Here is an 11,431-nt window from a genome sequence, read left to right as displayed (position 1 = left end):
TTCCCGGACCGGGGCACGAACCCGCGTCCCCTGCATCGGCAGGCGGACTCTCAACCACTGCGCCACCAGGGAAGCCCAAGATGATTGTTTTAAGTCATCAAGTTTGGGGGTGTTTTGTTATGCATCAGCGGTTATCCAACCAGGTCACCTAAACCAGGAACCTGAGCATTACCTTTGACTGCTCCCTCTCTCAGTCCACGACGTTCCCAGAGCTTCCTAAGTATCTCTGGAATCCATCTAGTCTCCATCCTCAGCACCTCTGAGGTGTTAGCCCTAGCTCAGGCCTCCTGCAGCCACATTCTAACTCATTTTTCCTTCCTCCCCTTTGCCCCCATTCTCCACACACAGCATCTTGAGTGACCTTCCTTATACGCCAATCTGAGCCAATCTGATCACGTGACTCCTGTGGGTTTGCCTCACCTTCAGGCTGTGGTGTCCTTAGGGCCTGATATGGGAAGGAACCTTGCTAGGCACTGTGGACAACCTGGTCATGGTGAAGAGACACCTCCAGGGCAGTTTCTGCTTTGTTCCTAAATCCCTGGTGCAGGGAGCCAGGTTCAAGGTTGGAGCTGATAAGCAAAAGGCTAGCCTCAGGCCATGGCAGCATTTCCCAAGGGTTCCCTGAAACCCCTCTACTACTGGCTGGGCCTTTTCGGGGCGTCAACAGGGAAGACAGTATGAGACGCGTTGATAACTTGGAATTAAGATTTCCATCCTTATTCCTTGCTAAAGGATCAGATCGTGGGTGTACAGTCTCCTTAAACAGGCAGATGGGCTCTCAGACCTCTAGTCTTCTTTGTGGCCACAGTGAAAGTGCTGTTACATCAAGAGAAAGGATGAGTCACCAGTCACCAGAATGGGGTAGAGATGCCACAACCCATAGAGAAAAGCACCCCTGACCAAGAGTAAGTCTTCCTGTGAGGCAGCTTGAGAAACAGCCAGCTGCCTCAGCCTTCAAGAGACTTTTCTATTTTGCCACGGGTCTTCTCACAAGGCTGCCCAGAAAATTGTCTTGTTTAGTGGTTAAACATATAAGTTCTGCACCCAAACTTACTAGCTTTGGGTCCAGCCCTGCCACTGACCTTGGGACCTTGGGACCTTGGGCTAAGAAGAGGATCTGGGTTCCAAGCAGCTCGAGTTCAGCAAGAGAGATACGGGTAATAAGACCATTGCATCAGGGGCTCTGCTGGGCTGGGGGCTCCTGGGCAGAGCATTTCACCTGGGTGGGTGTTGGGAAGGCTTCTGCGGGACACACTAGGTGGAATGAGGGGAAGAGAAGGGGTCCTCAGCTCCAGGAAGAAAAGGGGTGAGTCTGCTTTTGGTTCTCAACCCCGTTCACCGTGCCTGGAATACCAGCTGACCACAGGAATGAACGAAGGAGCCCCTTCTGGGTGAAGTGGGGGCGAGGTGGCTCAGGAGCTCTGACTTTAAATGCAGAGGTGGGATGCGGCACACGTCAGAGCTGGGGAACTACTCAGATCTACTGGGTCAGGACAGGGCCTGCTGGAGCCCCGTGCCTCCAACCCCAGGGCACATTTCCCTGTGCCCCCTAACTCACCACCATGAGTGGACAGCTGCTGCAGTACCCGAGAAGGACGGCCATGGAGGTCCCCAGGCTCAGGGCCCCCAGAGAGACAGGGACAAGCCGGCTTAAGGTTGAATCCTCTGGCCCAGGCGTCCTCCGAGAGAAGGCAGGCAGCGTTAGGGCCGGGCCTGTGCAGGGAGCACATTTGGATGGGAAGCGGGGAGGGGGGGGGATTAGAGGGAAAGGGCTGTGCAGGGGACACCCGTCGGTCGCCCAGGTGCGAAGCGCAGGCGGAGGCCGAGCCGCGGTGCGTCCCCGCCCTGTTCACCAGCAGGCGGCGCCAGAGCGCAAGGCCGCGGGGGCCTCGGGTCCCGGAGTACGGCCGGGCGGGACGAGGGGCGGACCCCGGCGTATCGGAGCGTTGGGGCGCGGCGGCAGTCCGGCGGCGGGAAGGACCGACAGAGCGACACGCCTCCTGGAACCTCCGCGGCCATGGCCGATCACGCCGGTCGCCGCTGCTGCCTGGGCTGGGACTTCAGCACGCAGCAGGTATCGGCGCGGGCCCGGGGTCGGCCGGGCGGGGCCGCCTCCTCCGCGACGCCGGGCGGGCTGTCGGGGGACCCGGGCGCCTGGAACCCTGGGCCGCGCCGCGGGCGCGCCTCCCTCTCGGGCATCCCGGGGCCCTGGCGCCTCCGCCCGGCCTGGACCCCGGCACTCCCAGAAAGGGCGCCCACCCCCACTCTCCCGAGGGACCCACGGGCACGTGGCGGGGAAATGCCCGGAAGGCTGGGGGGCACCCGAAGGGCTCGCGCGCCGTCATGGGCAAAGATAGACAGGGGCCCGAAGGAGCTCAGCTACAGTAAACAGAGGACCAGACAGACGGGTAGACACGCAGGCAGAACCAGCGAACTGCAACCAGATCACTGCTAGAAGCTTTTTTTTTTTTTTTTTAAGTGAAATGGGCACAGTGTACACCTGAACTTTGTTCCGCCCTGTGACAGCCCTTGGTTGGCACCAGCGTGCTCGGGTCAACGTGCCCAGCTGTGCTGCTCTCAGGGCCAGTAAGACAGGCAAGCAGAGTCAAAATTTGTCTTCAAATTGGGCTTGGGGTGCCAAGGGGCTGGCTCCTCCTGAACTTGGGAAATCAACACAGTTGCAGTGAAATCCCCCTCCTCGGATGGGTCAAGGGAGCAAGGCCAACCCCTGATCAAAGTCCTGTGGGACCTCGGATTACTCAGGTTGTCCTGCTAGGCCTCAGTTTCTCCATCTGTCCAGGAAAGGAGTTGTATCCTTGAGTTTGGAGGTCTGCTCCATTGGGGCATGTGTCTCTGGTCCTTGACCATGGCCTGTGGGAACAGACCAGGGACCTTCCCTCTCAGATCTCTGCAGGCGTGGACCTCCAAGAGACATCTCAAAACCTTGCCTCCCATGCCTTCCCCTCTAGGACTTTCTCAGGCCTCCTTGCCTGGCACAGGAACCAGCTCATCTGTGAACATCTACCTCTAGAGGATCTTGGCTTTGGCGCTTTGGAGGGCAAGAATTCCCTGAGCTACATGGGTGTTTCTGCTTAGCCTCAGCTTCTCCATTTTACTAAGTCTTTGGATATGTCCCCAGATGAGGCCTCTGTTCACATGGTTACAATGATGCACCCCAGCCTCAAGGAGGTCTCCAGACTGAACCACTTCTAGGGGGCTGGGCTTCACTTGGTGATGTCATATCCCTGGACCAGTGTAGAAGCTGAGGAAAATTCTATATTGTTTTCTTTTAATTCCTTCCAGGTAAAAGTTGTTGCTGTTGATGCAGAGCTGAATGTCTTCTATGAGGACAGTGTGCATTTTGACAGAGACCTTCTAGAATTTGGGTATGTACCTAGTGTGCATGTGTGTGTTGGGGGTTGGTTTTGAGGTCCTCCCTGAACCGTTTTTTTTTACTCTGAAATTGTTTTATTTTAAAGGTAAAACTTTATACATCCTTTTAAAACATGAAAATTCAAAATTCTTGAGGCAAGTCGATTATACAAACCTATTTACACTGGTATTAAAGGAGTGGTAACATTTCACTAGCATAAAATGTCACAGAATTCAAATCACAGCAACTAGAGAAAGCCCGCGCAGCAACAAAGACCCAAGCAGCCAAAAAAAAAATTAATTAATTAATTAATTAAATTTTTTAAAAAAAGAAATGCAGTGGTGTCAAAACTACATCAATACCCTAGGCAGGCTTGAGACAGTACCTTAATGTTATAATCAAACATTAATATGTCTGTGTTCACCCTAAGTGGCATAAAGACTTCGGAAGTGTACTTAAGGGTCTGAGAACCTGTATCCAAATACTGATTCCAAAAGGGACTCCCATTTCAATCTCAAATATAAGTATTTTGGGCACTTTATACCTGTTCTTGACAAGCCAGTATTTATTGTTATCTGAGTCTGCTCCTTCAAACCCATAGCCAACCGCCAGAACACCATGATCCAGGTCTTCACTGCTGCAGTATGGATCATAATAAATGCCTGCTTTATAGAACTGGAAGGTTGGATGGCTTGCATCTATAGCAACAGAGATGGGGCCCACAGTTGCCACTGCCTTCATAAGGGCCTTCTCTTGCTTAGGAATGTCCACGAAACCAGTGTCGTTGGCAGCAGAACTCTGGGGTCTGTAGTGGCAGGATTCATCCCTTCCAAGATATGGATAGGATTCCTCTGAGTCCAGGCCTCTGTTGTCCTTAACATACTGGAAGGCATTATCCATTAAGCCACCACTGCAGCCCTCATTTCCTTGAGACCAAGAGCAGTCCATCAGGTTCTGCTCACTCAGTGAGACAAGTCTGCCAGTTTTCCGGAACATCTGTCCTTCAAGGGCGCCAGTGGCACTAAAAGCCCAACAAGAACCACGATGACCCTGATTCTTCACAGGAGTTACATAGCCTTTCTCTCTCCAGTCCATGGATGAGGGAATCAGAGCAAAGACAGGTACTGGGAACACTTTCCCCTTCTTGTGCTTCTGGTTTTGAAGACCATTCATCACCTGCCTGAACTCTTCACGGGTCATGTCACCAAAGGCATTCATTGCCATGGTGAAGCCATGTTTCCCTTGGCTGTATTCCTGATTGTGCAGGTCAATCATTTTCATATTCTTCTGCCACACTGTTCTCCATCCTACTTCATTCTACAGGCAAACAGGTAACCTATGCTCTTTATTTCTATTTAAAACCAACCCACCTTCACCAAGTGGATTTGCAGACAGAGAGGAAGAGAAAGCATGGCCAGAGATGGCTTTATACTCTTGGGAACTGTTTCCCAGCACCCACACAACAGGGTCGTATGCCTGTACTGTACTCAGTAATGGGTGCCATGAAGTTACTGCCCTGGCAAGAGCCAGCCTCAAGAGGCTACTATCTGCTATAAACTCCCAACAGCATGGACCATTCTCTGCGGGGTTTCAGATGGACAGTTTCAGATGTTACCAACCAAGCCATATAGTTTCCTGTGTGTTGCCTTCCACAATTTCCGTTGTGCATTTAAACTGAGATCAAGTTTTGGAGCTGCTAAGGTTATTCCCAAGCAAAGGGCAGTCAGGAGGAGTGAAGGATTCATGTTTCAAAAGCCTGCGGCGGGCGCAGCTGCGCAGGTGCAGCCAGCAACTATGGATCCGGGGGCGTCGGAGGTTCCCTGAACCTTTTTTTTTTTTTTTTTTTGGCTGTACTGTGTGCAGCTTGCGGGACTATAGTTCCCCCACGAGGGATTGAACCTGGGCACCACCCCCCCAAGTGAAAGCGTGAGTCCTAACCACTGGACCACCAGGGAACTCCCCCTCCTTTAACCTTTTACATTTATAAACCACACTGTTCTGGTTTCCTCAAACTGCAGGAGGGGTTGTCTTAATAAATCTCTCAGCATCTTTCTTCTATGCCTAGAATGCACACTCCTGCATTCCTTTCCAATTCCACTCATTGCTTCATATATGTATAGTAGGTATCAGTTGAGACTTACTTTGTACCAAGCACTGTGCTGGGTGCTGGGATGGTGAACGAAAAAGCGACATTGTCCTTGCTTTCCCAGAGCTTCCCATTGAGTGGGGGGGATTGATATCAATCAAAGACTGATTGATTAAAAAAGAAAAACCCAAAAGAATGTTTGTTTATAAACTCAAGAGAAGGCCATTGAAGGAAAGAAACTCACTTCTTCAAGTGCTTATTGTAAAGGAATATGACTTATACTTGTGAGAGTAGTTTAGGGAATGTTCCTAAGGAAGTAGTGCTTAGGCCAAGATCTGAATGATTGGGGTTAACCAGGTGATAGAAGGTAGAGAGCTTTCCACACAGAAGGAACAGCATGTGCAAAGGCCCTGTGGCAAGGAACACTGCTCATTCATGGAACTGAAGAAGGCCAAGTGGCTGGGGAGTAGAGAGGGAGGTGGAAGCTGGCTTGGGCCATATAGGCCATGGAATAGAGTTTGTCTTTATCCTAAAAGCTATGGTCACCCACTGAAGGGCCATAGGAATGGGGGGTCCGGGGAGGTATGACATGGTTTTATTTGTGTTTTGAAAAGATCTCTCTGGTGCAGTGGGAAAGCACGTGGGATGTGGCCAGAATACAGGTTGGAAAACTACTGAGGAGGTTTTTCAAGATCATCTGGATGAGAAATGATGTTGACTGGAGGAGAGAGAGCTGGGTGGTAAAATTGACAGGTCTTGGTACAGAATTGAATGTGAGATATGAAGGTGAGCCTTCTGGCTGGCATTCAGGGTGGATGGTAGACTATGAAAGAGAACTGGTTTCCAGAAGAAAGATCATGAGTTTAGGTTTTGTATTAGTTTGGTAGGGCTGCCAGAACAAAATACCACAGACTGGGTGGTTTAAATAACAGACATTTATGTTCTCATGGGTCTGGAGTCTGGAAGTCCAATTTCAAGGTGCTGACAGCCTTGCTTTCCTCTGAGGTCTCTCTCCTTGGTTTCCAGATGGCTGCCTTCTTGCTGCCTCTCACATGGTTGTCTCTCTGTGTGAGTGCACCCCTGGTGTCTCCCAGTTATTTTATGTCCTAATCTTTGTTTTTTAAGTTGATATGTTGTATTTTCATTTTTATTCAGTTCAAGAAATTTTCTTTTTTTTTTTTGGTCGCGCTGTGTGGCATGTGGGATCTTAGTTCCCCGACCAGGGGTCGAACCTGTGCACCCAGCAGTGGAAGCATGGAGTCTTAACCACTGGACCACCAGGGAAGTCCTTCAACTTATAAATTTTGGGGGACACAATTCAGTCCATAACAGCTGTGGATTTGTTGATTTTGAGGTGTCTCAGAGAGGTCCTGGTAGAAGTTTCCCTCCATGTCTATTTTAGATGTCACTTCCTTCTTGAAGCCTTCTCTGCTGGCCTTTCCCTCTCACTGCCCATCACCTTGTGTTGCCATCTATTTCTCCCCCAGCTGATGTGTCTCCTTTGAGCTGAAGTTGGAAGCCACCTTGCTTTCATGTATTTTTTAAAATTTATTTTATTTATTTATTTTTGGCTGCATTGTGTCTTCATTACTGCACACGGACTTTCTCTAGTTGCGGCAAGTGGGGGCTACTCTTTGTTGTGGTGCGCGGGCTTCTCATTACGGTGGCTTCTCTTATTGCAGAGCACGGGCTCTAGGCACGCGGGCTTCAGTAGTTGTGGCACGTGGGCTCAGTAGTTGTGGCTTGTGGACTCTAGAATGCAGGCTCAGTAGTTGTGGCACACGGGCTTAGTTGCTCCGCGGCATGTGGGATCTTCCCAGACCAGAGCTCGAACCCGTGTCCCCTGCATTGGCAGGCAGATTCTTAACCACTGCTCCACCAGGGAAGCCCTTGCTTTCATATTTTATATTACTGCAGGCCACCCGTGTTAGAGTTTTGATAGTTTGTGTCTTTCAAGGAACTGGTCCATTTCATCTAACCTATCAGGTTTGTGGCCATAGAGTTGTTCATAATATTCCTTTATTGTCCTTTGATGCCTATGGGATCAGTAGTGATGACCTTTCTATCATTTCTGATGTTGGGAATTTGTGTCTTCTCTCTTTTTTCTCTTGATGAGCCTGGCTAGAGATTTATCAATATTATTGATCTTTCAAAAGGATCAGCTTTTGGTTTCATTGATTTTCTCTTTTCATTTTCATTGACTCATGTTCTAATTTTAATTATTTCTTTTCTTCTGCTTGGGTTATTGCTGTTGTTGCCATATTTGAGTTTTTGTTTTTTATGTCATTGAATTTCTCAGTCTCTTTTTCTGTTGCTTCTTGGTTTTGAGTCATTGTTTAAAAGGCCTCCTCACTGCAAGATTATGAAGTGGATTTGGAAGCGCTTCTAATCCAACCCCAAATTTCTCCAGTCCTTTCATGCCCACTGCTCCAAGTGACTGCCTTGCAGGGTGAACCCCTTATACTTAGAAGGCTTGTTTTTGCTGGTGTTTTCCGAGAATTGCCACCTCTGGGCCACACCGGGCAATTTCCATGCCTTCTCTCTCCATCTTGCCCAGCATCTTCCTTGTTCAATCTAGAGTTCCCACACAAGGCTGCGGGGGTGGGAGGGTGCTTCTCCTTCTGTGGGAGGGATCCAGGATCTGCCATCACTGGGCCCCCGCCTGAGGCTCTATCCCACATACTCTCTTCTGCTTGTAGGACTCAGGGTGGAGTTCATGTTCACGAGGATGGGCTGACAGTGACTTCTCCAGTCCTGATGTGGGTCCAGGTAAGTACAGGGATTCCTGTCCCTCTCCTCTGCCAGCCCATCTTACCAGCAGACTTGGCGATTTGCTAGGAAGCCCAAAGGTGGCAGCTCATGAGAGCCTCTGTTGAGAGGTCCTCCTGGGGAAGTGGAATCTGCATGGTCCTAGGGCCAGACTCAGCCTCAGTACTCCTGAGCTGAGAGGACTCACAAAGGGCTTCCAGGTTCTGAAGCCAGAGCAGCTGGGAAGTCCTGCCAGTGACCATCTTTAAAATGCCACAGAGCAGACGTTTCCCAAACACTCTGATTTCAGGCCCTGTGGCCACCCTTGAACCCTGAGATCCAAACATGGCCCTTGGGCTCTTCTCTTAGTGCTCAGTCGCCAGACTCTTTAACTCCAGGGGCAGGGGCCTTCAGAATGGTGGCTTGTGACCTGCCCAGTCAGGCTCAGATCCATCCCAAGCCAGGCCTGCCCGCTCAGGACCAGTGAGAAAGGAAGATGCCTGTTGCCAGATCCGGGTGACCCACGGGGCCACAGGGCCAGGGTGTGTGGACAGCACAAGCGGGTATGATAGGAGCCAAGGGCTGCCTCATGGGCCGCAGGGGACCTGAGACCCTGAAACTAGAGGCCAGCCAAAGGCAGCACTGAATGTGTCTGGCCAAAGCTTTTTCAGTCCTCCAGTACCTGTTTAACCGATTCCCTGTACTAACTTCTTTCTGTTCATGTAACAAGGATGATTTCTTTTTTACCGGCCTGACCCTGACTCATACTGGAGGAATGGGGGTAAAGGATGAACTTCCGCCACACAGGCTGCCGGGGAAATACTTCAGGGGGCTGAACCGGACCACAGGGCAGTGGCAGTGGGGGTAACCGGCAAGAATCGCTGTCTGGAGGTCCCACTGAGGATGTCAGGGGCTTCGGATGGGCCAAGGCCTTAACTTGGGGAGGTGGCAAGTGAGTAGAGAGCCAGGCTTGGGGTTGGGACCAGGATAATTGCTACTCCTGAGGGGCCCCCAGAACTGGACCTGTTCTAGCTTTGCCAGTCCCTTCCCCAGCTCTGCCCCACTCCCTGCCTGAGGTTTCGCAAGCAGCGCCAAGTTGGCAGCCGCAGCCAGGGCTGTGAAAGAGCCCTCCCGGCATAGGATGGGGGTGGGAGGGTCAGGCCAAAGCTCCAGTGGCTTCTGTACCCTGAAGAAAACACAGCCTGGGATCCGTATCTAATTCCCGGGGAAGTGTCAAGCTCTGCTGGGTGGCACCATCCATCCCACACATGGGGTCTTGCCAGAAAGGCAGTTCCAACCAGACGGTGGAGGGGGAAATAGGGGGTTGGGACAAATGATCACCATCTTTACCTAGTCCCTCCAACCTGTACTCCCGGACACAGGAGTCTGGGCCTGGAGCCCTGTTCTGATGGGAGCCTCTGCTTTGCTCTTTGCTTCTCCATTGCAGTGAAGTTATATCACTAATATGGTGGGTTGAAAATGCAGATAAAAGAAAACGAAATTTGAGCCACCTCGTTTTTGCTCTTCCTGCGCGCCTGGAAGTCACCAGTTGGAGAAACAAAATTTGAGGAGTGCTGGTTTCTGATTCCGTTTATTTAAAATATTTTTAGCATAGCTCACTTTTTTGTTTGCTTGATGCCTACTCTTTAATTGATGTATTTATTCTAGTGCTTCCAAATCCCGAGTCATCAGTTTCTTCTCTGCCTCTGCTGGAAGGGCAGGCACTTACAGTCCAAGTCAAGGCTTGTGTGTTAGCCTGGTTCCGTGGTTCAGGACAGTCACGGTGGATTCTTTGTTTCTTCTCAGGCTTTGGATATCATCTTGGAGAAGATGAAGGCTTCGGGCTTTGACTTCTCTCAAGTCCTCGCCTTGTCTGGGGCGGGCCAGGTTTGTTTGCTGCAGCCTCCGTCTATGGCATAAGGGAGTCTGTCTTGGGCAGTGGTGCAGGTGCTGAGGTGACAGCTTCCCTCGAGGGAAGGTGCTTGTTCTTGAAAGCCATGGCGCACATTTTGTTGCAGTGAAAATCCGTATAGCTGTTTCACCTTGGTGGATGTATCACTTGCCTCCTTGCAAAAGGATTTGAGACAGTTCTTACAATTAAGCGTTATACAAAATAGGACACAGGGTGAGGAGGCACTGGATAGAGGTCCCCTAAGGGGAAGAGGAAGCATTTGACATGAATGTACCATGACTGGGGGCACAAAATTGCTTTTCTGTTTCTTGGAAGTAAAAGCAAAGTCAGAAATCATGCTAATGATAGCAGTTTTAGTAGTAGAGATATTAGTAATAATGGTGACAAAGAACATGGAGCACTTAGTGTATGGCAGGTGCAGTACTGAGCATTTTACATGCACTTACTTAATCCTCCTAACGATTGTACCAGGTGGTATCATGCAGTGGTTAGCGCAGGGGCTCTGGGTTTGAGCCCTAGCTCTGCCATTTACCAGCAGCAACCTGGAGCACGTCGTCCAGCTTTCTGGTGCCTCCATACTCTCATGTGCTGTAGGGTCAATGTGAATGTTAAATACCTAGGACAGGGCAAAAAAAATTTAAGTTTTAGCTGCTTTTATTATCATTGCCATTTACATGGGGAAACAGAGGCACCAAGTGGTGATGTCACTTGCCCAAGGTCACATAGCTGCTAGGAGGAGGAGTCAGGATTCAAGTCCAGGGTTATTCTCCGAATCACTTTGCTCCATGCTGGATTAGCATGTCTTCACATCCTCGTTAGAGAGCGCTTACTGATGCTTCTGAAGATGCCTCTTCTTCCCCTGACCTAACAGGAATGTATTGATTGTGTCCTTGTTACACTAAACAGAGTCCCTGGTGATCTTGTCCACATCTCTCACCTGAACCCCAGGCCTGGACACCCTCTCCCTCCCAGACATCCCCTCCGACCCTTTGTCCGGGTGTCCCAGGAATACGCCAAACTTATCATGTCCCAGACTGAGCATACTGTCTTTCCCCCGATGTCCTCCTCCGGTGCCCTTTCTTGGGGAGTTCTCCTTCTCCACCGGGGCCACAACCCAGGTGTCATTCCTGACCCCTCCATCTTCCCACCTCTGCATCCAGGGGGTCCCCTCGTGCTGCTGATTTGTACATGACTCTTTTTTTTTTTTTTTTTTGAGGTACGCGGGCCTCTCACTGCTGTGGCCTCTCCCGTTGCGGAGCATAGGCTCCGGGCGCGCAGGCCCAGCGGCCATGGCTCACGGTCCCAGCCGCTC

General features: G+C 50.6%; 2 protein-coding genes across 4 annotated transcripts in view; one reads left to right on the top strand and one right to left on the bottom strand.

Annotated features, from left to right (window-relative positions):
- The first annotated feature begins 2,003 nt into the window (after positions 1-2,003).
- Positions 2,004-11,431, top strand: part of XYLB (xylulokinase) — a 43,827-nt gene continuing 34,399 nt past the window's right edge. For all 3 annotated transcript variants that reach the window (XM_024132253.3, XM_024132255.3, XM_024132254.2), the window contains exons 1-4: positions 2,004-2,074; positions 3,304-3,386; positions 8,159-8,228; positions 10,014-10,094. In XM_024132253.3, coding sequence (XP_023988021.1) covers positions 2,018-2,074; positions 3,304-3,386; positions 8,159-8,228; positions 10,014-10,094 — 291 coding nt within the window. In that variant the 5' untranslated portion in view covers positions 2,004-2,017. The remainder of the gene's footprint in view (positions 2,075-3,303; positions 3,387-8,158; positions 8,229-10,013; positions 10,095-11,431) is intronic.
- Positions 3,729-5,118, bottom strand: LOC102988543 (procathepsin L-like). Its single transcript, XM_024132225.1, has 3 exons — positions 4,993-5,118; positions 3,918-4,690; positions 3,729-3,798 (listed from the first exon to the last, which is right to left on the bottom strand). The coding sequence occupies exons 1-3, from the start codon at positions 5,116-5,118 to the stop codon at positions 3,729-3,731; spliced, it is 969 nt and encodes a 322-aa protein (XP_023987993.1).

The sequence above is a fragment of the Physeter macrocephalus genome, chromosome 18 (assembly GCF_002837175.3).
Source record: "Physeter macrocephalus isolate SW-GA chromosome 18, ASM283717v5, whole genome shotgun sequence".
Classification (NCBI taxonomy): domain Eukaryota; kingdom Metazoa; phylum Chordata; class Mammalia; order Artiodactyla; family Physeteridae; genus Physeter; species Physeter macrocephalus.
This window is presented reverse-complemented; position numbering and strand designations above follow the sequence as displayed.

Coding starts and splice junctions, on each gene's coding strand:
- LOC102988543 (XM_024132225.1), bottom strand. CDS start 5,118: ATGAATCCTTCACTCCTCCTGACTGCCCTTTGCTTGGGAATAACCTTA. Junction 4,691..4,992: donor ACAGGAAACTATATGGCTTG/GTTGGTAACATC, acceptor GTTTGCCTGTAG/AATGAAGTAGGATGGAGAAC. Junction 3,799..3,917: donor TACTGGCTTGTCAAGAACAG/GTATAAAGTGCC, acceptor TATGCCACTTAG/GGTGAACACAGACATATTAA.